Source organism: Cherax quadricarinatus, chromosome 22, assembly GCF_038502225.1.
Source record: "Cherax quadricarinatus isolate ZL_2023a chromosome 22, ASM3850222v1, whole genome shotgun sequence".
Classification (NCBI taxonomy): Eukaryota; Metazoa; Arthropoda; class Malacostraca; order Decapoda; family Parastacidae; genus Cherax; species Cherax quadricarinatus.
The window spans coordinates 16,283,248-16,308,618 of record NC_091313.1 but is presented as its reverse complement, the minus strand read 5'-3'; the positions used below and the strand labels follow the sequence as shown (position 1 = coordinate 16,308,618).

The 25,371-nt window shown below is 39.5% G+C and overlaps 1 protein-coding gene across 4 annotated transcripts in view; it reads right to left on the bottom strand.

Annotated features, from left to right (window-relative positions):
* Positions 1-25,371, bottom strand: part of LOC128689666 (nephrin-like) — a 204,234-nt gene that overhangs the window by 96,618 nt on the left and 82,245 nt on the right. For all 4 annotated transcript variants that reach the window (XM_070087492.1, XM_070087493.1, XM_070087494.1 and 1 more), the window contains exon 3: positions 22,208-22,352. In XM_070087492.1, coding sequence (XP_069943593.1) covers positions 22,208-22,352 — 145 coding nt within the window. The remainder of the gene's footprint in view (positions 1-22,207; positions 22,353-25,371) is intronic.

The window sequence follows — 25,371 nt, the reverse complement described above, 5'->3', positions numbered from 1 at the left end:
GAGTAAGACGGAGAATAGGATAGCAGATGAACAAGGAGGCTTTAGGAAAGGTAGGGGGTGTGTGGACCAGGTGTTTACAGTGAAACATATAAGTGAACAGTATTTAGATAAGGCTAAAGAGGTCTTTGTGGCATTTATGGATTTGGAAAAGGCGTATGACAGGGTGGATAGGGGGGCAATGTGGCAGATGTTGCAAGTGTATGGTGTAGGAGGTAGGTTACTGAAAGCAGTGAAGAGTTTTTACGAGGATAGTGAGGCTCAAGTTAGAGTATGTAGGAAAGAGGGAAATTTTTTCCCAGTAAAGGTAGGCCTTAGACAAGGATGTGTGATGTCACCGTGGTTGTTTAATATATTTATAGATGGGGTTGTAAGAGAAGTAAATGCGAGGGTCTTGGCAAGAGGCGTGGAGTTAAAAGATAAAGAATCACACACAAAATGGGAGTTGTCACAGCTGCTCTTTGCTGATGACACTGTGCTCTTGGGAGATTCTGAAGAGAAGTTGCAGAGATTGGTGGATGAATTTGGTAGGGTGTGCAAAAGAAGAAAATTAAAGGTGAATACAGGAAAGAGTAAGGTTATGAGGATAACAAAAAGATTAGGTGATGAAAGATTGAATATCAGATTGGAGGGAGAGAGTATGGAGGAGGTGAACGTATTCAGATATTTGGGAGTGGACGTGTCAGCGGATGGGTCTATGAAAGATGAGGTGAATCATAGAATTGATGAGGGAAAAAGAGTGAGTGGTGCACTTAGGAGTCTGTGGAGACAAAGAACTTTGTCCTTGGAGGCAAAGAGGGGAATGTATGAGAGTATAGTTTTACCAACGCTCTTATATGGGTGTGAAGCGTGGGTGATGAATGTTGCAGCGAGGAGAAGGCTGGAGGCAGTGGAGATGTCATGTCTGAGGGCAATGTGTGGTGTGAATATAATGCAGAGAATTCGTAGTTTGGAAGTTAGGAGGAGGTGCGGGATTACCAAAACTGTTGTCCAGAGGGCTGAGGAAGGGTTGTTGAGGTGGTTCGGACATGTAGAGAGAATGGAGCGAAACAGAATGACTTCAAGAGTGTATCAGTCTGTAGTGGAAGGAAGGCGGGGTAGGGGTCGGCCTAGGAAGGGTTGGAGGGAGGGGGTAAAGGAGGTTTTGTGTGCGAGGGGCTTGGACTTCCAGCAGGCATGCGTGAGCGTGTTTGATAGGAGTGAATGGAGACAAATGGTTTTTAATACTTGACGTGCTGTTGGAGTGTGAGCAAAGTAACATTTATGAAGGGATTCAGGGAAACCGGCAGGCCGGACTTGAGTCCTGGAGATGGGAAGTACAGTATCTGAAGGAGGGGTAATGTTGCATTTATGTAGTGTATTCTGGCAAGACAGTGATAGTGATATATATATCGGCCAGTATAATGTATATATATATATATATATATATATATATATATATATATATATATATATATATATATATATATATATATATATAAATTGGGTCCACCTGTGGTGCAAATTGTGGGACCCACAGCCTCGGAGAAGTGGATAAAAAGGCTTCAAGGAAGAATATTTGGATTTCTTCCTGAAGCCATTTGAATATTCCACTTCCCCTACCACCTCATCTTCTCATTCTTTTTTTACCAATAGGCATATTTTATTACATAATATGGTAAAAAAGATTTAAGAGATACACTTTTGATATGAAGATGGCATATACAGTACATGAGGTGTACATGAGATATATGTCTGTGCATGTTGTTACGTGTTTATCACTGATTATAATGCGAAAATCTCATCCAGCTCCTCAGACCTAGAGCGCATCCCCTCTGAAAATCAGCGCTGAGTCGCTGGAACAGAAAACTAGCTGCCCTGGGATCTCTAGTTACTCCGATGAGTCTTTTGCCTAGCTTATAAAGGAACTTAGATGCACTCTTTCCCAATGAGTCAAAGGTCTCCGAGCCTATCGAAACAAACACATAATGATGGGCAAGTTCTCCATATTTTCTAGACTTTTGGGACTCCCTGAAGCTGGCAGCTGCTCCTCCTTTCTCCCTAGTGTATTGGAGATAGGTATCAGCCAAGGTTGATGCACATGTGTAGTCCCACACCACCTGCTTGCCGTCTGTCCAGACTTGAAGGGTGATACCATCTGGACGCTTTTGGCTGCCATCTGATCTACATAGTTAAGGTGGCTCCCGTACTGCTGGGCATCCGGTTGTTGTGAGGCTCCTTTTGATAATATTATTAATTTCTTCATGTTTTGCAATCTCTCCCTCGGATTTACGGCACACAAGACCATGGTGCCCAAATTGGTCTGCTGCTTCACTGCCACAAATACACCTGTGTTCGGCGAGAATATATATATATATATATATATATATATACATATATATATATATATATATATATATATATATATATATATATATATATATATATATATATATACATACATATATATATATATATATATATATATATATATATATATATATACATATATATATATATATATATATATATATATATATATATATATATATATATATATATATATATATATATATATATATATATATATATATATATATATATATATATATCAGTCACAGCATTTGGGCATCTTTTTGTGCTTCTCAAATTATCCGAAGTCAGTTTTGTTTAAGTGTATGGGCTAACCTTCTCACTTCCAAAACTTAAGTCCACTTAGGTAAATTTCTTGAATCCCTTCATAAATATTACGTTGCTCACACTCCAGTACCAATTCAAAACTTCTTGTTCCTCCCTCTTGCCCCCACCAAAAAAAAAAAATCACTTCCACTACATTCTTTTACACTCAGGCATTCATCGTCAAGACGATCGGGTCTGGTGTGATTTTGACACCCTAGTCTGTTGTCTTTGTGACCAGGTTTGCTTTGTTCTTGACCAAGTCTGGCCTAGTCTTAACGACCAGGTCTGCCCAGGTTTTCACGATCAGATATTTCATGGACTTTACATCAGGTCTGTTGTGTGGTCCTTACCTGTAGCATAATCTTCACGGCTGATATTGTGGTATATCTCAGGCATGCAGAATTGTCGTGCTTAATAAACAAATCTTACCTGCTAGACTAAGTTGGCAGGGATTCCTTTTTTATTAATGTGAAAGCTGGTTAAGCCATAACACTCAATTAGTATGAATTATACAAAAATACAATCAAGGTAACCTTGTTTACGTAGGGCAGGAGTAAACTTTAATATGTAACAAAAATTCTGGGCATATTAAGCAAAGTCAGATTACACAAGCCAGATCAGATCAGATAGGCTAGGTCAGATTTGGTCAGGTTAGGTCAGGTAAAGTTAGGTTACGTCAGACTTGGTTTAGGTGAGGTTGGTGTTGGTTCATATAAAAAAAATATTTGCAATCAATGTTTATTCACAGAATCACATCAGGGAGTGAATTAGTTGAACTTTCTAAAAATAATAAAATTCCACTTTTGGACAACTCCATATTATATCTATTATACAATAATTATTTAGAAATTCCCGAAAACCAATTACCGGCAGACCATAAACTGCAAAAAAATATTATGAGTTGTAATTACAATTTGATGTGAACAGGAAATACATCAGTGTTTTACCCATTACATAACTGAGGACTCGGAGAAATTGTAATAACACTTACATAAACAACTCGTGCAACAGGTATGTAAGTCCTAAAACCATAAGTCCAGTGCTCTGACTTGCATGTTAAAGTGGGTCGAACATCGACTTACTAGTTTTTAAAACATAAGAACATAAGAAAGAAGGAACACTGCAACAAGCCTACTGGACTACGCGAGGCAGCTCCAATCTCCCACCGGCTTAAATCAATGCCTTGACCTAATCAGGTCAGACACGTCACTTAAGGGAGGAGCAAGGCATCCGATCTAGTAGCACAAGCTAGTCAGGTCCAACTCACACCCACTCATGTATTTATCCAACCTATTTTTAAAACTATACAACGTCTTAGCTTCTAAGACGGTACTCAGGAGTTTGTTCCACTCATCCACAACTCTATTACCAAACCAGTGCTTTCCTATATTCTTCCTGAATCCGATTTTTTCCAATTTAAAACCATTGCTGAGAGTGCTGTCTATGTTAGATATTTTATCATGCTGTTTAGAGCCACTTTATTAAATCCTGTTTTCCATTTATACACCTCAATCATATCCACCCTATTTCTACGCCTTTCTTGAGAGTGCAGATTCAGGGCCCCTCAGTTTATCCTCATAGGGAAGATTTCTTATACATGGGATCAACTTTGTCATCCTCCTTTGTACGTTTTCCAGTGCATTTGTATCCATTCTGTAATACGTAAGGCAGGAACGCCCCATTGTAAAACCGTGCTGAGATTCATTAATCAAGTTATGCCTTTGAAGATGGCTACGGATTGCTTCGGCAATTACTGAATCCATAAATTTACCAACTATGGAGGTAAGGCTTATTGATCTACAGTTCGAAGCTAAAGACCTGTCACCTAACTTGTAAATAGGTATTACATTTGCCATTTTCGACTTGTCTGGCACTATGCCAGTTTGTAGTTATATATTTAAAAGATTAGCCACAGGTATACTAAGTTCCTCTTTACATTCGTTTAAAACTCCTGTAAGCAGTTCATCATGGCCTGGGAATTTGTTAGGTTATAATTTCTCTATTTGTCTGAGGGCCATTTCATTAGTTACCCTAATCGCGCATAATTTATTATCATCCTGTTCTACAAAATTTATTATATCTGGAATTTCGCTAATATCTTCCTGAGTAAAAACTGAGAGGAAGTAGGTACTGAAAAGTTCACACATTTTCTTATCACTGTCAGTGATCTGACCTGAGTTCCTCTTAAGTGGGCCTATTTTGTCCCTAATCTTACTTCTGTATACCTGAAAGAACCCTTTTGGGTTAGTTTTCGAATTCCTTGCTACTTTAGCCTCATAAGCCCTTTTTGCTTTCCTTATTCCTTATTTTCTCTCTTTAATTGAATATATTGATTTCTTAACTGCCCATCCCCTCTTTTGATACGCCTATATGCCTCTCTTTTGATCAATGAGATATTTTAATCTATTGTTTATCCATTTGGGATCATTTATTTTAATCTAATTTCCCTACTCGGGACAAAAGTCGTCTTGGCAGCCAGCACTATGTTCTGAAATACGTCATAATGGCAACCAACTCTACCTTCCTGACACATGGTAAGGTCGTCCCAATTTAGCCCACCCAGTTAATTTCTCGTATCCATGAAGTCGGCTAGGCGGAAATCTGGGACAGAGTCTTGACTGCGGTTATCTGGGTAATTCCTTGATATATTGAAACTAAGTGATTTGTGATCGCTTTCCCATAGCTTATCACTAACCTCAAGATTATTAACTAGTGATTCTTTGTTGGCAAGAACCAAGTCAAGCAGGTTGTTTCCTCTAGTTGGTTCTGTTACAAACTGTTTTAAAAAAACAATCTTGAACTATATCAAGAAAGTCACTAGACTCAAGATTTCCTGTCACATTGTTCCAATCAGTTTGTCTAAAGTTAAAATCTCCCATTAACACAACATTTTCATATCTAGACGCCTTATCAATTTCGTCCCATAGCAGTCTACCGCACTCCCTATCAAGATTTTGGGCCTATAGATCACACCCAAAATTAATTTTTCACGACCTTCGAGAAACTGTAGCCAAACAGATTCTGTGTCCGATGTTATACTTCCCACAACTGGATCAAACTTGAATGTTTTCCGTTCCTCAGACTCTCTTTAACATCTACAGACCAAGCTCTTCTTCACTGTTACGTAAAAAAGCATCAGCAGCAAATAGACGATAACAAGCACATTAAATTTTGGAAAAATCAGTGCTTGGTTCGGGAAAGGAATTTTAAGTACCGTGGTACAAGGGTTATGTGAGAAACATTAATATATACACACACACATTATATATATATATATATATATATATATATATATATATATATATATATATATATATATATATATATATATATATATATATATATATATATATATATATAAATATGCAAAACAACCACTCTGAAAGAATAGAGAAATTCCAAGCGCTTTCGTGACTACTCACATTATCATAGTTCCTTGATAATGTGAGTAGTCACGAAAGCGCTTGGAATTTCTCTATTCTTTCAGAGTGGTTGTTTTGCATATTTTGAAATCACCTGTTTACTGTGATCTTATTGCATATATAAATATATATACATATATATATATGGTATAAACCTTGGTAATAAATACCGACAAGTTGGTTTAGAAAGACACGTAAGCAAACACTATAACATATTTATTAGAAAACGTTTCGGTCCTGGGACCTTGATCACTTCTAACATACAGAGGTAGAAAGACATTATATATATAGGCGGAGAGTGAGATGTGACGCACGTGACCTGAGGAATGTCATCAGAACACTCTCCGCCTATATATATAATGTCTTTCTACCTCTGTATGTTAGAAGTGATCAAAGTCCCAGGACCGAAACGTTTTCTAATAAATATGTTATAGTGTTTGCTTACGTGTCTTTCTAAACCATATATATATATATATATATATATATATATATATATATATATATATATATATATATATATATATATATATATATATATATATATATATATATATATATATATATATATGCAAAACAACCACTCTGAAAGAATAGAGAAATTCCAAGCGCTTTCGTGACTACTCACATTATCAGTTCCTTGATAATGTGAGTAGTCACGAAAGCGCTTGGAATTTCTCTATTCTTTCAGTGTGGTTGTTTTGCATATTCTGAAATCACCTGTTTACTGTGATCTTATTGCATATATATATATATATATATATATATATATATATATATATATATATATATATATATATATATATATATATATATATATATATATATATAATCATTTACCAAACTGCGGCAGCCGGGACTCGACCCCAGGACACAATTTCCCGCCTCAAGAGACAACACAACGTATTTATCACTCTATCCACTACGACTCACGAAATCGTAATGACACGATTGCAAAAAGCTATACCAAGGGTGAAGTTAGACCCCGCGATCGCGGCAGAGATTGACATATAGTAGTAATAGCTCAAACATAGACAAGGCCGCAGGGGCAGCAAGAGAGAGTGACGACTACAAGGGATACACTAATGATATTCGGAGATTTAAACAACTGACATCTTGACTGGGAGAACTTGGTGGAGCAGGCTACTGAGCTTAGTAGAAGCCTCCAGTAATGTAAATATAGAAGAACCTCAGTGGAAGGTGTTAGGGACGGCACATGACATACATTCTCTCAGTACCTCCACACCACGTATACTGTTGATTTTTTTCCCTTCCGCTTCTCTCGCTAATTCCTCTTATCGTTTCTTTGCTGTCGCATTACCTACATATCCCCCTCCTCTTCCCCCCTTTTTTCGTCGTCTTCCTCCGTCGTCTCCGTCCTAAACCCACTCCCCTCCCCACGCACACTCCTGCTTCCTCGAAGTTGGAAAGAGCGGTAACCATTGTGTTCTAGATTATCAGGGTTAATCTCTTCTCGTCCATTACCCGAGAGAGAGATGCTGGTGGTTATTGTAGCAAGGGCATTGTTGTCATGATGAAGCTGGAGATGCTGATTGTTTCTGCCCTATCCTGAATATACACATTCCTTTCTAATTTTATCTGGCTCTACAAGTCACTTTCCGATGGTTTCGAAAGCTATTTGATTATAATCGTCACATTCTGATTGTTTCTGGCTCTACCCAGTTATGTGTTATCTTACTGATTACTTCTGGCCTTATTTTAGTCCACTCATTGCTTCCTGATTGCTTCTGGCTCTTCCTGAGTCTACTCGTCGCTTACTGATTATTTCCGGTACCTACTCGCAGCTTCATACGCCTATTCTCTCACTCGCACTTACACTTTTACTTATATTTACATACACATACACACGCTTGTTACCGGACTGTTTTTCTTCTTCCATACTCTTTGCAAGGCAATCATTTCTTGTTGTGCACCTCCACACACGAAAATTTCTCTTGTTTTCGTCTGGTTCTGATCCTTATGCATATAGACATTGCTTCTTTATGGTTTTGTTTTTCCCTTTGCATATATGCAGGCACTCGTATGAGCGCTTGCGCGAACACACACACACACACACACACACACACACACACACACACACACACACAGGCCAAGTGTCTATCTACAAGTGTCTTTAACAACTGGTAATGAACGAACACGCGCGCGCGTACAGGCACACAGAGAGGAGAGAGCAAGCTATGCAATCGGCAAGAAGGCAGGGCTAGAGGTTGAGATTCGATCCCTGGAACAACAAATAGGCGGGTGTACACGGTACAAGGAAGACGTTAACATAGTAATACACGGAAGGCTCTTACCCACCAAAAGAAAAGAAACGAAGGCCGGAGAAATTAGTAATTTTTTACAGTGAGTGATTAATGGCTTAACTTAATAACAGGAAGCAGTCATGCAAAGAGATTTTTTGTCCAAATGGATGAATATAACAAGTAGGGCCCCTCCATGGGTCCTTTATATAACCTATTCTATTTTTGGAGAACGCGAATGACCTACCAGGACGAATGAAATCACCCCTATTAATCTTCAGTGATGACTGTCAAATACTGAAAAGAGAACAATCTGTAAACAACGAGAAGATATTACTGAAGAGAACGATCGAGAAAGGATTACAGGTAACGTTAAAACAATGATTGCTAGAGTATTACCCAAGTAAATGTACAATATCCGAGTGGGAGGAGAGGAGAGGGGACGGTCACGAGACGGAGAGAGCTCACCAACTGCACCGTGACAAGTGAGAGACTGGGTGGTGACTACCGGGCAGAGGATCAAGATTTATCCATCTCGTGGAGTGAATGAGTCACACAGGTAGGTGCCCATCCGTAATAAACATCACGCCCAACCTATATCTCTCTGCACACGGAAATAAAACGATAAAAAAACAGTTGATGCCAACTTCGAAACCGTCATTCGATACATAAACAAGAAATTACTGGGAATGACATTTTTAGTGATCATGGAAGTAGAGCTCTACTTCTTTCCTCGGGTAAAATCAATCACTTGTCATTCCCCAGACGCTGTGTGACTCTTAGGCCTCCCATGAATATAAAATAAGTATATTTATCACGTGTGTACGACATATTCTTGAATACGTTGCACCTGCTTGGGGCCCTTAATTAAAAAACGCACACAAAGAGAAAATAAAAAATTCAAGGATTCATCTCTCGACTAGAACCAAGTAGATGGTGAGGTGAATCTAGAAAGACACGTGAAGCATGGAAATACTTTATATTACGACGTTTCACCTACAGTGAGACTTCATCCACAGTGGCACTTTATAAAGTGCCCGATAAAGATCCACTGTGATCAGGTATAATGAAAGACTTCAATGTTTAAGCAGAAATGAGACCCTGAAACTACAACATTAGACTGAGAGAGAGCTGTACTTTACCACACTGGAACACTGCACAAATGATACGTGATTCACAGTTAGTCCTCAGACAGAGTTTGTTTTCCAACGAATTTGTATACTACAGTTCAGCGTGTACTTTTATCCTACCTGGGTTAGAGCTAGTTAACATTCACTCCAGTTCTCTTACCTAAAAACTGTTGTGAATAGCAAGGTCAGTTTAAATTTATCTAATATTATTTTTGGAAAATATAACTAAAGGGTTAATTCGAAACGTCTTAGATGAAACGTGCTAATATCCTGCAGTGAGTCAGCAAAATTTTTACCGAGAAGAAAAACGTCTATATCCAGAAAGTGCAAAATATCACATTCTGTTTAGTATTATGTAAACTAGTTGGATCACCACATAAAAGATTCTTCCGGAAACAGGTAGATGGGTCAGAATAAGAAAAATTCTCCAGGGTACCAAGCGGGACAAGGAGGCTTGAATGCAAATGCAATATGCAGTTGAATTTAGAGATCTCGGAAAACTTCTACAATACTATAATAGTAACCAAACACAAGAGACTGGGAAGCTACATTTTGCCCACGTTAGCTGATAAAAGGATATTAATTCTTTATATATGTTGCGCTTAACCCGGGTGAATTATTCAATGCAAAGAGAAAAGGAGGCTTTTCTCTTTGCAATGAGAGAGAGAGAAAGAGAGTGTGATAGAGTACCCACACAACTAAGTTTCTATCAACCACTGAGGACTGAGAGTGTACACAGCTTGGGAAATGAGTACGATAGCCACGGAAGCCACAAAAGAGAAACATTCAACGTCAGCCAAACGAATGTCTAGAGATGAACCCAAGTACTGAAGTTCAAACATAACTCGCCTCTAATAAATAGTTAGTAACTGAAGCGACACTTATAATCATACACGAATAAACTCATTCTCACTTGCACAAACGCTCACAAGCACACGCGAACATGCAGGCGAGCAAATGCAAGCCCGAAGTGTTTGTTGAAGGGTGTTTGGTCGTGCACACAGTGCATGTTGAGAACGTGCCATCCTCTTGCCTCACCGACTTTCCCCTGTGTCCTGAACTTCTTGTACATGTTCTGTAGACTATGCATATCCTTCTGGACTTGCTGCACTACGCTTCCTAGCTTTACAAGGGCACACACACACACACACACACACACACACACACACACACACACACACACACACACACACACACACACACAGAGGCCAAGTGTGATAACTAACGAACGAACACAGGAATTCTGATTGGGCCCGAGAAAAGAAAAACTGGTTACAACACATACTAGTCTCTATTCTTTCTGCTAGCACGATGTCATTGGAATTACTTTAGTTCGGCAGTACCAGCTGTGCAGAATATGTTTCTCCTTGTGATACCTCCAGGATGTTCAAACACCTCCAGGCAATTGCAAAGCGTTGTTTCTGTGTTTTTGCGAACTCCGAATCCTAAATCTAAAGAGAAAGAGAAAGAGAGAGAGAGAGAGAGAGAGAGAGAGAGAGAGAGAGAGTGAGAGAGAGAGAGAGAGAGAGAGAGAGAGAGAGAGAGAGAGAGAGAGAGAGAGAGAGAGAGAGAGAGAGAGGCAGACAGATACAGAATAGGTAAAAGAGGATGGTACTAGAGGAAGGGGTGGAGGGAAGAGATGAAGGCAGACTGGCAGGTAAACAGACAGGTAGGCAAGGCATGTAGGCTTAAGCTGGCAATGCATGTAGATCGGACAGTCAGAGCACACTGGGCATAAATGAAGGGCTGGCAGGGACGGGTAGGCAAGACGGGTACTAAAGAGCAGTTCCGGAGTGGACAGGAAGTAGGGCAAGGCAGGGCAGTGCCGGCAGAACAGGCAGGGATGGCAGGCGTGTAGGGCAGGCAGCAAGGATAGGGGCGGACAGAAGCAATCACCAGTACCGCTTCCTCCACCCCATTACCGACTCCCCTTAGAACACTTCTGGGATTTATTCAGCGGTGTGTAATTAAGTTTCTCTTCCCCCTCCCTCCCTCCCTCTCTCTCTCTCTCTCTCTCTCTCTCTCTCTCTCTCTCTCTCTCTCTCTCTCTCTCTCTCTCTCTCTCTCTCTCTCTCTCTCTCTCTCTCTCTTTCAGAATGTATCAGACAATGAATTCAAGCACCTTAAAGCAGCAAAGGTTCGCACAAAAGCGAAGGTCCTGCTTGCTTTGCAGAGGTATCCCCCCTCAGAATTTTTAGTATTTTTCTCTACCACTCGCATTCAGCCATGAGGAAGTGGACTGGGAGAACCGGGAACCACACGGAGGGTCAGACACGCGGAGAGCTAATCTGATAAAGGCGGGCGTGGAAAATTTTATGTGTCGGCATGTCAGGGACACGAGGAGAGTGTGAGGAAAGGAACAAACCAGCAAGACTGAATCATGTTTTCACCTTTAATGCCTCCGTCATGAGGGGGGAAAAAATAGACTACTGGGCGCTAGCGACTTCACAGTTTCCAGGTATTACTAGCCGTTGTTAACAAACCGTTGCGGTTGACTGAATGGTTAAGACTGCATGTCACGTGTTCTCCATCAGTCAAGAATGCCCTAATCTCTTAAATATGGGCTGAAGTAAACTTTCGGTACACGTATACTGAGAAGCTACACATCTCGGGTTAGGAGAGCATCTTACATGGAGCTAACTGTTGAAATAAATGAAATTTTATTTCAGATTTTAATGGTTAAAAAAAGGGTGTTAATTTAAGGCTTTCTGAATAAGGAACTTAAATCAGTGTCCTCAGCATGAGGTTCTCAGAACTAGAAGACGACCAGGCCCTTACAGGAAGGTCATCAGGACAAGGCCCCTAACAGTCAGGTAAACAGGACGAAGACCTTATAACAAGGTTCTTACTAAATGGTACCTCTCACGCTTTGCTAAAAAAGTGGTGTTTGAAATTCCTCCCAAAATTTTACCAGTGGCATTTATGTTTTTAAGGCTGATATAATAAATATATTACTCGATCCGAAAAATAACCAGTAAAATCCAAAACCCAAAACATATCTGCTAAGTACTGTAACGATAAATATATATATATATATATATATATATATATATATATATATATATATATATATATATATATATATATATATATATATATATATGGCGTGCCAAATAGGTAAAACTGGTCAATTAGCAAGAACTCGTTTAAAATTAAGTCCTTTCTAGTATTTTCTCTTATACGTTTAAAGAAATATTTTTGTTCATTTATGTTAATGTAAAAATTAATAATTTTGTACCAAAGGTAACTTAGAAAACTTACCTAACCTTATTTAACAAGCGCAATTTAATTTAGCCTGAGCCAGCTAAATGTATTTTAGATAAGTTTACAATAATTTAGTAATCAAACACAAATATATTTTTTCGTTAGGTTCTATTTTTTTTTGCGAAATTATTGCAAAAAAAATTTCGCTTGATTTATTAGGCAAAAAAAGTCATAATATCAAGTTTTTTCTATTCGGCACGACATATATATATATATATATATATATATATATATATATATATATATATATATATATATATATATATATATATATATATATATATATATATATATATATATAATTCATTCACATACATAAGAATAATATAACACTGTGTTAATGCACTGTGTGAACATTGAAACTTCATTTAAGCGATATAAAGGAATAGTGGTACCTGTTTGCCTCATGTTTATCATGTTTATAAGTTTGATTGTCCGGTTAAATACCTAGTGATCTGTTCTATGTTATTGAAAGGTTGCAATAATTTTGCACCGTTGCATTTTCCTCTTTTCCCTCTCCGGTGTGTAATCTTCGTTTTACCTATCCAATTACGTTCAGATTTGAACCTGCCGTCTGTTTTCAAATTTCTTTCTTATTGTTAAATTTTCACTTTCCAAAGTTTACGTAACCCAACATAAATTAGCCTAACTTGAAATAAAATAGGACTTGCAAGCTTTAAAAAACTGACGATAATGTTGAGTAGGTGTCAAGAAAATCTGTATCCTTGAATTCCTCACCAACATTATTTTAACTTTTGTTTTCAAATTTAATATTAATAATAATATGTTGTTATTATTATTATTTTAGACTCCCTTAAGATCATGCAATGTTTATGCAACTAATAGTTTATTCCACCAAAGGTAACGGAGTAGAGACCCCTCACGTTCCATCTTGTGTCTCCCATTAGTTACCTAGATGATGTTCCTGATTGTTTGACTTAATTGACCGATCACTAACTGCCTGACTGGTCAGACACCGAACCTCTGTTAGCGGAGGGTGAATCTAGTCTACACAAGCTGAATGAGAAACACAGCTTAGTTCTAAATGAAATGCTGTACAATGGCAAGACACCCCAGTGATCCTGGGCCTGATCCTGTGAGAGATGGTTGCGGCAATTCTACCTGTCTGAATCAGTCTATTTTCTGTTGGTTCTGAGTATTTGGTATACCATTGATTAATAAATTAATTAATGTGTCTTCTCCTGTCAGAAATATTAAACTTGATTTCACCAGCCACACCCGAATCCTCATGCTTTTCTCATCATCTCCTCCTCCTCGTCATTCGCTTCCTCCTCCCTCTTCCCACCAAGAAGAGATATACTACACAAGTTTAATCCAGTGTTGTTAGTCTCTCGAAGTAATAACATAGGGGTAATCTATAAGCGCGTTTATATAATATTTGTAATTGGTCTATCTCTCTGTTTCCCACTTCTCCTTCATTTGCCTTCCGTTCTCTTCACCTTCCTTTGCTTCCGCTGTTCCCTACTTTCCTTTTGCTGACCTCGAACAATCGTGGCCAATTCAGCAGCAACTAGAGCGAAGAAGTCAGGCTGACATTTACTAATCTAGCTAACTAGAAAATAATTATCTCTTTCCCTCAATTTTAAAGTTCTCTCACAAATATTTGTAATTCGAAGCTTAAGCGACAGTTAAGATCCACTTCTGGCATAATGTTTTCACGTCACGTTTGGGACATTATGGGATTACAAAGGAGACCTTCCTCCTCTTCCTCGTGCTCCAGACGCATTGTTTCAACGTTATGCTCTCAGACGCTCTCACTCTGAGGCCCCTGTCTTTGGCCTAATGACATCAGCTTTTCATCTTGCCAGCGGATGCACCTAATTAATTTTCCATTTGACGAGAAGTTTGGGAGAGAGAGAGAATGGGGGACAGAGAGCGAGAGAAAGAGGGTGAAGGAGAGACATCTTCGACAAGATATATCGATGATACTGAAGTCTGTTATGGGTGTGTAGGCGTGTTAACGAGCTACCTGCTGTACCCCAGAGGAGCAAACTGCGCACTTCTGAGGAAAGATGAAGGCTATCTTCAGAAGAAAGATGAGAGGCAGGCGGCACACTTCGGAGTGAAGATGTTTGTGCTGAGGATACGTCATCTGCGAAAGCCAGAGGCTGCAAGGTGCTTGTTTATGTTTATGCTTCTTTAATTAAGACATGACACGTCTGGTTACAAAAGCGTAATCTCTGGAGCGTGGAACACTTTCTTCTGGCTTTTAAATATACTTCCCTTCGTTTACATTTTCTTTAACAAAATAATGATACAACATTTTTCCATTTCCGTGAAGTTCCAGGGCGTCGCTGGGCATGATAAGATGTGGTTGAAAGTAGTCGGCGAAACGCTAATTTTCCTTTTCGGATTAGTGTCATGAGGCGCGTTCGTATCTCTAATGTATATTTTTATCAGGTAATTATTTCTTCAGGTCTTTACTACTCAACATCACCATTATCACTAGTAATAGTTTTCTTGTCAAATTTTTAATGGTAGATGGTAGGGATGCATTATATGCGTAGGTATTTGTGGCTGGTGCAAGGAGAGAAGGATGAGTATTTGAGAGGGTGGAATTTGCTAGAGGTTATTGATTTGAATGTGGGATAAGAATAGTTGTGTTTGTGGCACTGGTTGGGCATAGGAGTCTGCAATTTGGACCATTTTTTCTTTTGTTCTATTTTCTTTCAGCATGTCCCAAAATGAAATCAAGCCAAATCATTCGCCGTTTTTACTCACAGTTGCCACTAATAATACATCATCTCTCGTTGTCTGGGTGGGAGAAATGACTCGGAAAGATTGTGTAGCATTTCAGGGATCGAGTCACAGCTGCTGATCCCACTCCTTAATTAATATCAACCGACTTTACTGATTTCTGGCCACAAGAACGATAATGTCTCTGCCATCTCTTCTTATACCAGGTCCTTCTTACAATCTTGAAATTAAAAAAAACGCAGTACTTTTAACGTTTTGCTGCTTCATTGCATCTTACCTATTATCTGTATCCGTGACTCCCTTGTCTTGCATCACAATTCTCTTGTTCCTGAGCATTTGATCTAATATTTTGAGTGGTTTCGTATATCATAATCACGTACCCCATAAACATCATCTCTTCTTGTGTTTCTAGGACGTACTCCTTAATAAGTCCACCTCTGGTCCTGTTGAACTGTTGGATCGTCTGTAGTTTCCAGATATCCTTAGTCAGATGTGGGCTCTGTGATAGCACTATATTCTCCTAGAGGAGAGTAACGTTAAATGTGTGTATTCTATAAAATGTCAATGATGAGGACACACAAAGCACTTCATAGGTTAGCTAGTACTGTATATGCCTCAGACGTAATGTCATTGTTATGTACTTCTGCGACTATACTTAGCGCAATACTAATTACCTGATCTCAGTCCATGTACATTGTCAGCATTTATTCTCCTCCCAGGTGTGTATATTTGCCGAATTGCGTTTTAGCGGGTCAAGACTTGGCACCTAGCACCCCACCACCTAAGCCACTTCTATCGACATTTCTGATTTCTGACCTCGTGAGGTTTATCACACATACTCTTGATGCAGTGTATCAGTTTGCATCACTACTTCATCATCCGGCTTATTTCACTTTTCAACCGTCCTGATACTAAAGAACTAGTTACATCACAACACCTAATCTTTGCCTAAAGCCTCTACCAGTGTTCTCTTGTCTCTTTGTCCTGTCAATATTTGGTTCCATATATTCTCACGTATTGTATAAACCCATTTATTGTTGAAGTCGAGTCTCAGCTCCTGGACCTGAATCTAAACTCTGCGTACATATATATATGTTTGTGTATGCGTGTATGTGTACATATATGTTTTTTTCTTTCCATGTTCTTTATGATCATTGGACCGTCCCTTCCCTGCTGGGTTACAGCTAGTACCGGAAAGTGATGGTGTCAGTCCACAGCCTCAGCACACGCTACCTCTCTCTCTCTCTCTCTCTCTCTCTCTCTCTCTGTCTTTCTCTTTCTCCCTCTCTCCTTTTATACTTTCGTCATTTCGTTTCTTCATTTTTAACTCTTTTCCACAGTTTCTCTAGTGTTTTTTTTCTGGTAATCCCTTCCTTTGTCTTTACCCGCTTCCTCTCTCTCTCTCTGTCTGTCTGTCTGTCTGTCTGTCTCTCTCTCTCTCTCTCTCTCTCTCTCTCTCTCTCTCTCTCTCTCTCTCTCTCTCAATCTCCATTTTTCCTTTCTCCTAGTTTGCTTGGGAAGGTTGTTAATTCTTCCTCTTTATCTTATTCAGTATACAATTTCTCCTTTTCTCTCGCCTACTCTTTCTCCTCTTCTGTAACTTTCTTTTTTGGTCAAATCCTTTTTTTTCTTTCCTTGCCAGTTTCCTCTCTCCATTATTGTTTTCTCTCCAGTGCCTCTTCTACTTCCCGCTTTCTTTAGAAAACGATGAATTTCCTCTTTCTCTCCCTAAACTTTTCCATCCTTCAATTTCCTTCCTTTCCTTCCTGCTTCTCTCTCGCTTATCCACCCTTTCACCTTTCCTTCCTCTCTCTACTTAAACTTTAAGTTTTCTCTCCCTTCCTTCACTTCTTTCTAACCTTCTCAATGCGTCCTATCACATTTGCTTACCTCCAACTCTCTTCTTTTCCTTCCCTTCCATCTCTCCCTCTCTCTCTCCCTTCTTTCCATTTCTATCTTCTTTCCTTTCACCTCACGTTCTTTCCCTCAATTTCAACTTCTTACCACTTTTTCCCCTCCCACTCTCGCCTAACTTAACCCAAACTACTTTATTCTAGTGCGGAAGAGGATAGTAATCATTATTATTAGTAGTAGTAGTAGTAGTAGTAGTTTTATTTTTATTATTCTTGTCTATATTAATGGAGAAACACTAAACCCGTGAGGGTCACGCAGCTCCTGAGGACTGGATGGTTAACAGATTTGAAATTGGAAAGGTTTAATTTATACTTATTCGGAGATTTGATTCCTAGAATGAGACTGATAAGGCGGCAGAGAAGCAGGCAGGCATTAAGGGAGGCAGGCAGGGAGGCAGGGAGGCAGGGAGGCAGGGAGGCAGGGAGGCAGGCAGGGAGGCAGGCAGGCAGGCAGGCAGGCAGGCAGGCAGGCAGGGAGGCAGGCAGGGAGGCAGGCAGGCAGGCAGGCAGGCAGGGAGTCAGGCAGGCAGGCAGGCAGGCAGGCAGGCAGGCAGGGAGACAGGCAGGCAGGCAGCCAGGCAGGCAGGCAGGCAGGCAGGCAGGCAGGCAGGCAGGCAGGCAGGCAGGCAGGTAGGCTTACGAGTCAACATGATCTGAAACGGTCACTTCCAGCTTTGTGTTGACTGTTTTAAGGGCCAAGGTGAGTTTCCTTCCTCCCGCCTCTGCCGTAGCGGGAGGAAGGTCCTAACATTAACATGAGTGTATGGATATACATATAACCCGCACATAGGGCAGAGAAACGTATGCCGACGTTCCGGTCATACTTGGATCATTTACAACTCAAACTGCTGTCAATGGACCAGGTGTGACCGAAACGTGATTATATGCTTTTCTCTCCTATGTGCGAATTATTTATTTATTGTCCCAATCACTGTATTAGTCGTTTTTGTAATTTGAGTGTATGGATGCCTTGGATCCGTGAGCTTTGCGCGTTTGAAAAAAAAATGCCTCGTACAGTGACAGAGGGACAGTAAAGTTTTGAGTGTGATATTTTTTATGCACATCGCGCTATTGTTTCTACTTATGAATGAGAATAATAAAAGACATGGCAAATCGTATGGTAGCTTCCTTGTAGAGATTACAGAGGTTCCCTCTCGTGAGAACACTCGAATAAGAGAGATGTTGGTCCTTGCGGGTGTTGAGGATTCGTGTGCTTCGTATGACCCCGTAGATCAGTGTCCTTGACCTCATGGGTAGAGTTCTTATCCTGTGACCAACTCTGTTACTGATCTTCAAGCATGTCAGCCATATTATAGATTTCAAGTTCCTTTAGTGTAATGTTCAAAATATTACTTATTTTTAATTGTCACGTTGTCTCAAATACAATGTGTGTGTGTGTGTGTGTGTGTGTGTGTGTGTGTGTCTTTTCCGCAGCCATGTAAATTATCTAACGTCATATCAGGATTGTGATTCTTACAAGTTTTGAAAGCTGATTTTTTTTTTTTTGCCAATTAGAGCAGAGAAGAGTATTAGATCTTCCCGCGGCAAAGGGAAGATCCATTTTGGGGGACTATCTTTGACCAGAAACTAAAAAGAGTTTATCTATAATCTCTTCAGGCTTCATATATGCAAACTGTCACTGTGTTTATCAGTCACCGGTGACTAATCGTTGTTTTTGCCCACGCGGGTTTTCATCGCCTGTTTTCCTATTATACATAAGTGATGTTGAATGATTCTTTCCTTCACCGTATCATGGTTAATAAAAAATATCAGAATGTGGTTTCTTGTAGGTTACTGTTCTTAACCGTTTGAAAATCATGTCCCTCATGACAGTAATTCATGAAGAACTGAATAATTGTTAATATCTGGAATCTCATTTATGTCTTCCTGTGCAAAAACTGACCAAAAAATAATCATTAAATAAACACGAGATTTTTTTTTTTTTACAAATGGTTGTAAACCTACATTTATTTCTTCAAAAAAACCTCGTGTAGATAACATAAAAAATAACATACTACCCTTTTCACGGGGAACTGGATTCCTGATTTCACTGACGACTTAAAGGCAGATGTAGTCTCTGAGTTTGAAGTCTTTTTTCCTGGTATTAATCACTGTGTATCTATACCTGTAATATTTCTACCATGATTTTTCTTGTGTTTAGAGCTTTAAATGCTGTTTTAACATTTAAAGCTAGTCTATAACTGTTATTCATGCCTTAAAATCTATTTATTCTTTGTATTGTTTCGTATTAGAGATTTTAGAGGAAGTTACATTTTTAAGTTCAGGTAGATGTTTATGTAACTGATAACAAGATTAATGAGGTAGAAAAACTACTATAAAGCAGCAGTTATCTTGAGACTGACACACTACCGTTTGGGATCTTCACTCAAGATTTATTTCTGCTGTCTTTATGCTTTAACAATATTTTTGAGATACTACTGACAGCTCGGTAAATCCCTGGGTGCTAACAGGCATGTATGCTCCAGGCAATACTCTGCATTCTACTTAAACATGGTACTTGATTGTACTGAGTCAACCTCTGAGTTATGATAACAGTGCAACAGAGAGGGACTGTAATTTCCAAGTAATAGTAACTGCATCCCTGTTGGAACGAAACGTTTTGAAGATCAACCCACCTGATGAACCAACAGTGGAATGCTTGACGGTATCCTAATCACTCTATTGAAGTCTTCCAACCCAGGCTGACAAATTTTGTTATCTCATGTACGAAACCCATCAAGTACGATGAAATTTGTCTAGGAAAGACAATTAAAATTCCTTTTTTTTTACGACGGTGTAACTGTCTTATAGAACAGGGTTGTCGCACATTAATCGTGTACCCGAATTACTAATTAAAAAAAAAAAAAACTTGTTCCGGTTTGGCGTTGCACTTTAGGGCGGATTAGAAATATACATCTTATGATGCCGTGACTTTGACTGAGATTAGCAGCTCTGGTTCTCTCCTGGTCAGTGTTACTTTCCTGGAAGGTGACAGTTTTAGTTGAAAATTTTCTCTCGCCTTTAATTCTGAGAGGGAGAAAGAAAGATCGCTAGAGAGATCTCGAGAGAGAGAGAGAAAGAGGGAGAGATCGGGTCTAAAACTCTTCTCAGGGGAGCGCTTTGATGGTGATGGCGAAAGATTTTTGATCCAAAGAAATGGAACCACCCTTCCCTCCTTTTTGTCTGCACCTGATACCCTCTCATTCCTCAGGCACTGTATGATCCTTGCTGATTTAGCGCTTCTCCGTGAGTAATAATAATAATAATAATAATAATAATAATAATAATAATAATAATAATAATAATAATAATAATAATAATAATAATAATAATAATAATAATAGCTTTGTTTGGAGTTCTCCAGTGTAAGGAATCAGATTTTAATTCCACTTTGTTTATCCCTTGTAACCTTTTAGTTTCTCTTGGCCTTTCTTACCATCCTCCTTCCAGTTCCCATCTTCCATCCCTCTCGCTCTTCCCTCACCATGTTCCCCAGCACAGACAAGGATGGTGGTGAGGAAGCTAGATGAGTGCTCTGAAATAATCCCTTCATATCTTGTCAGGTTAAAATGGCTTCTTCCATCCCTTCTTCCACTTTACCCTTCCTTCACTCCCACTCTCCTTTCCACTATTCTATTCTCCCTTTTTCTCTTTTGTTCTCCTTCAGTCTCTTCCGTTCTCCTTTCCCCTTCATCCCTTTCTCATGCCTTACGTTTCGTTATCACTGATATTTCTCCTTGCATCCTTCAGCTCTCCTTTCCTTTATAATTTGTCCGTTTCCTCTATTTTCTTGACTTTTACCTTGTTATGTTGCCTCTCCATTTTTCTTTACTCATATATTTCAGCGTTTTTTTTCCTTCCGTCTTCCTCCTTACCCTCTCCCACTCCCTCCCTCCAGAAGGGCTTACCCGTCTCCACTCCTGGTAAGAGAAAGTGGAATTCTGTTAGTCAGTGTCTGAACCTAGTTGTGAATGGGAAGAGGGAGAGGAAAAGGCCTGGTCATGGACCCGGCTGCGGGGACACTGACCCCCGGAACATCTTCCAGGTATACTGTAGTTGAGATCGGGTCGTGATTAGCGGATGGATGATTAATCCTCCATCCGAATTTAGTGCTTGATCAAATACAATACACTTTAAGTGACTCGGGTTGGGTAGGTTTGTCAGGAAACAGGACATGTGTTTCTTGACGCGGGTCTTAGTCATATGATGACCCGCAACTGCAGCTTTTGGTCATCTGAACTAGGTCTTTTGCTAGTTTACCCTTCCACCCCTTTAAAAAAAAGAATACGTCTTTTATAACCATCGGTCCACATTCATTTGTATATTCTACGGAGGTGGGATGCTAGCTAGTTCTTATAGCCGAACACCAAGTTATTAAGTTCTGGAAGAGTGTAGGAGGCACACACCACGTCTATAGACACCTGCTTGCAAGTACTCCTGCCTGCCTGTGGGAATTGTCTGCTGTTTGCCACTGATAGTGGTAAATTTTTAAACTGCCTATGGCTTCAATTTTTTTATTTTAGCCAAAGTTGGTTTTATGATCAGGGAAATCTTAAAAGATTTTTTTTAATATTAGTTGCTTTTTCAGTCTGACGCTGGATGGTTGCACAAACTTTCTATTATTGAAATTGTGCAAATTAATTTTTATTTGGTTGAAGAGTTACCTTTAGCTGTGTCTGTGTATATATAAATTATATTATGCGTATGAGAGAATAGAACATTTTATTGCATATTGAGATGACTGACCTAGTCACAGCGTTCTCGAAATAGTGGAACTTACTCCCTAACCTGTCTTTTCCCCTTCCACCCTCCCTCCCTCTTTCTCCTCTTGATCCCAGGATACTCACGTAGGACGTTGATAGTGAGTGAAGTGGAGGAAGGCTCGGTGATGTTGTTGTTGAGTGCCTGGCAAGTGAGGGTGGCTCCCTGCAGGGTCCTGGAACCCACAACGCTGATCCTGCTCTCCACTCCAGTTCCCCGCACACTCCCAACCTGAAATACACAACAGTACAAATGATGGCTTAATTTTTAGGCCATTTCACTAATAACAATCACCTAGGTGCTAAGTGATATATTTTTTTAAATAGGCTAGAAATCCTTGCGCTTGTACACAAGCAGATGTTTTACCATGAGTAAAATATACAGTAGGTGTCAGCGGTTGTTTAATCACCGACACCCGGAGCTAGAGCGTTCACGTATGTCTTATTGCTCAACGTGTCATTTGTCTAACATCCACGCCAGGAGACATTTTCCTATTTCCGAATGGACAAAACCTATTTCCCCTATTTAGATAAAACATGGTCATCACGGTTACTTGTCGGACATATTGGACGTGAAGTTGCACTGATAACCAATTACAAATGTGACGCAGGTATGTGATATTTCTCTCTTCATTCTAAGCCTCTATAATGGTTATTGATTATAGGCAAAATAATTCTAAGCTAACATTCTAACTTTCCGAAGGATTTTGATGGAAAATGAGTATCTGAAGTGAGATAGAAAGACTAGCGGTAGAAATTAAGAGAAACACTCCATTCAAAGAAGGTGCATATATGCTGAACTTGTGATTCAAAGATTTTGAGCTCCTTTCCTAGGATCAGGCCTTATTACCTCCATTCCCCAGACACAGTATGATCCCTACGGGTTAAATTCTACTCCATATATATAATATTTGTATGAAAAGCTGTGTAACACAGGTTTAGCGATTTTTTATGTAATAATAATGATACAATGATCATTAGGGGACAGCGAGAAAATCAGAGCTCAGCTGAGCAAAGAAACTGTAGACGGCAACTCTGTTGGGATGATCATATTAATGACATCTCCAGGGATGCTGTACTGACTGATCAACCCCAGAGACAAAGCGCATCTAGCCAGCAAAAATAGCAGCACCAGCATTTCTAACAATACTGGCCTCTAGGCAAGCGTAAAATTATAAAGCAATTATGTCATTTCCGTCTTGGCTCTGCTGGAAGTTACACTATTAAATCCAGGTCTCGGGAAGAGTGAAGAGATCCTCCTAGCAGAGGTCACAAGGCAGGTCAAAAACTCACTGGCTAGTCTGATCCCAGACAAAATTAAACCGTTTTTTTTTTTGTGTATCCCTTTATGCCGTAAGACAGAAATATGGAGGAATTAAACCAATTGCTGTGGTTAACACACTCCGCCGCCTCAATGCTAATGTGGCTGTCAGATGCATTCGCACAGAAGCAACCATGATGCTTCAAGCAGTGCTGGTCTGCTTTGTCCGTCAAGACAGTGTAGCGGTGGTTCGTAAGTCAGGGAGATATATCAGTCATATATCTAAAGACAAAGCAGTATAATAAAGTTAGATTGAAGGAAAAAGGACGTGGTATTTAACAACAGTTCGTACATACGATGCCGTGAACGCGTGATTACCCCTTTTTAACCTAAATCTTTCCGGTTGATAAACTATGATATCTCTAGAGAAGGATCTATTTTTTAAAAGTTTTCCCCATACAATCCACTGCATCCCATATTTTCATGTCGCTGGACATCCCCCCTTCACAGACACACAAAAATTTAAATATAATACCCTCCAGAAACTGATGCTTTCCTCGCTAGAGGGTATGAGATATATATATATATATATATATATATATATATATATATATATATATATATATATATATACAGATGCAATGATACTAGAATGTATTTTTGAAGTTAAGTGATACAATAGAACTTTCATAGAGCAGCAATGGGATCTAAGGTAGAAACTGTTTGGAAGTTATTGAAAGGTGCTCGTTTGATAGTCCACAGGTGTCTGGAAGCAGGTGAAAGTTGTTTGGAAGCAGTGATTTCTATGGTAATAAGTGAGAGGTATTTGGTAGTACAGGTGTCGGGTAATTAGAAGCAGGTTACAGGTATTTGTCAATAGCTGATAAGTATGTGGTAAGTGTGAGGTTGTTTTTGTTGAAGGAGAAAGGCATTTAGTAGTAAGTGACATATTTGGAAACAAGTGTTGTTGTTGTTGTTGTTGTTGTTGTTGTTGATAAAAAAAACCGCAAAGCCCGTATGGGTTATGGAGAAACAGTAGGCATCAATTATTTAATATTAAATAACAGATATTTGAAACTACAGTGTCTAAAGGTTTGTGTAAGGGTACGTACATGGCAAATACAACAAATTGTTTTTGGTAATTATTCAGAGAAATAATAATGTCATCGATGGTGGGCGATACGTTCTGCATCTTAACTGGTCGGTGAATGAGAGAGAGAGAGAGAGAGAGAGAGGGGGGGGGAAGGAGGGAGGGCAAGAGTTGAAAAGTTAAAGGAATAAATGCACCAATAAACAATCGTGTACTTATTTCGGCAAAGGATTTAGTGATTAACTCTGAAAGGTGTGTAATGCCATAGACAACCGTCTGACGTGAAAATTGCAAACACTTACGTTCCGAAACTCTTCAACGGGAGTTTTCGTTACATCCCACTATATTTAATTATAATTATGGGGAACTGCTAAACCCGCACGAGTCGCACTTCGCCTAGGAAATGAGATCCGAGGAGTTCATCTCCAACTCCTCGATTCAAGAGACCTACTCAGCTCATCACTGAATCCCCACCTTGGGAATTGTCTTGTGTACAAAGGAATGCAGCCAATTGTGCACTCAGCTATCCGCATTAAATGCCTGCATATAACTCGCTAACTTTAAGCAAATTAACTTGGCCTTTACTTGTGGTAGAATCAGTGTTTATTTGTATTAATAAATATATTTGTACTTTCACGAGAGTTAACGCAGCGTACCCGCGCTCAAGGTATTTTATTCACACGTGGAGGAAGATCTGAGTGCTGTCTTCCAAGACGAAAAATGCAGTGATGTGGCTTGCACACCTCTCCTTCTCTCCTCTCCTCCCCTCCCCCCTCTCTCTCATTATCCATCTTTTCCTTCCCTCTTCTATATTCCATCTCTCCCTTCCCTCTTCTATATTCCATCTCTCCCTTCCCTCTATATCCACCTCTCTCCCCCTATCAGCCTCTCCATCCCCCC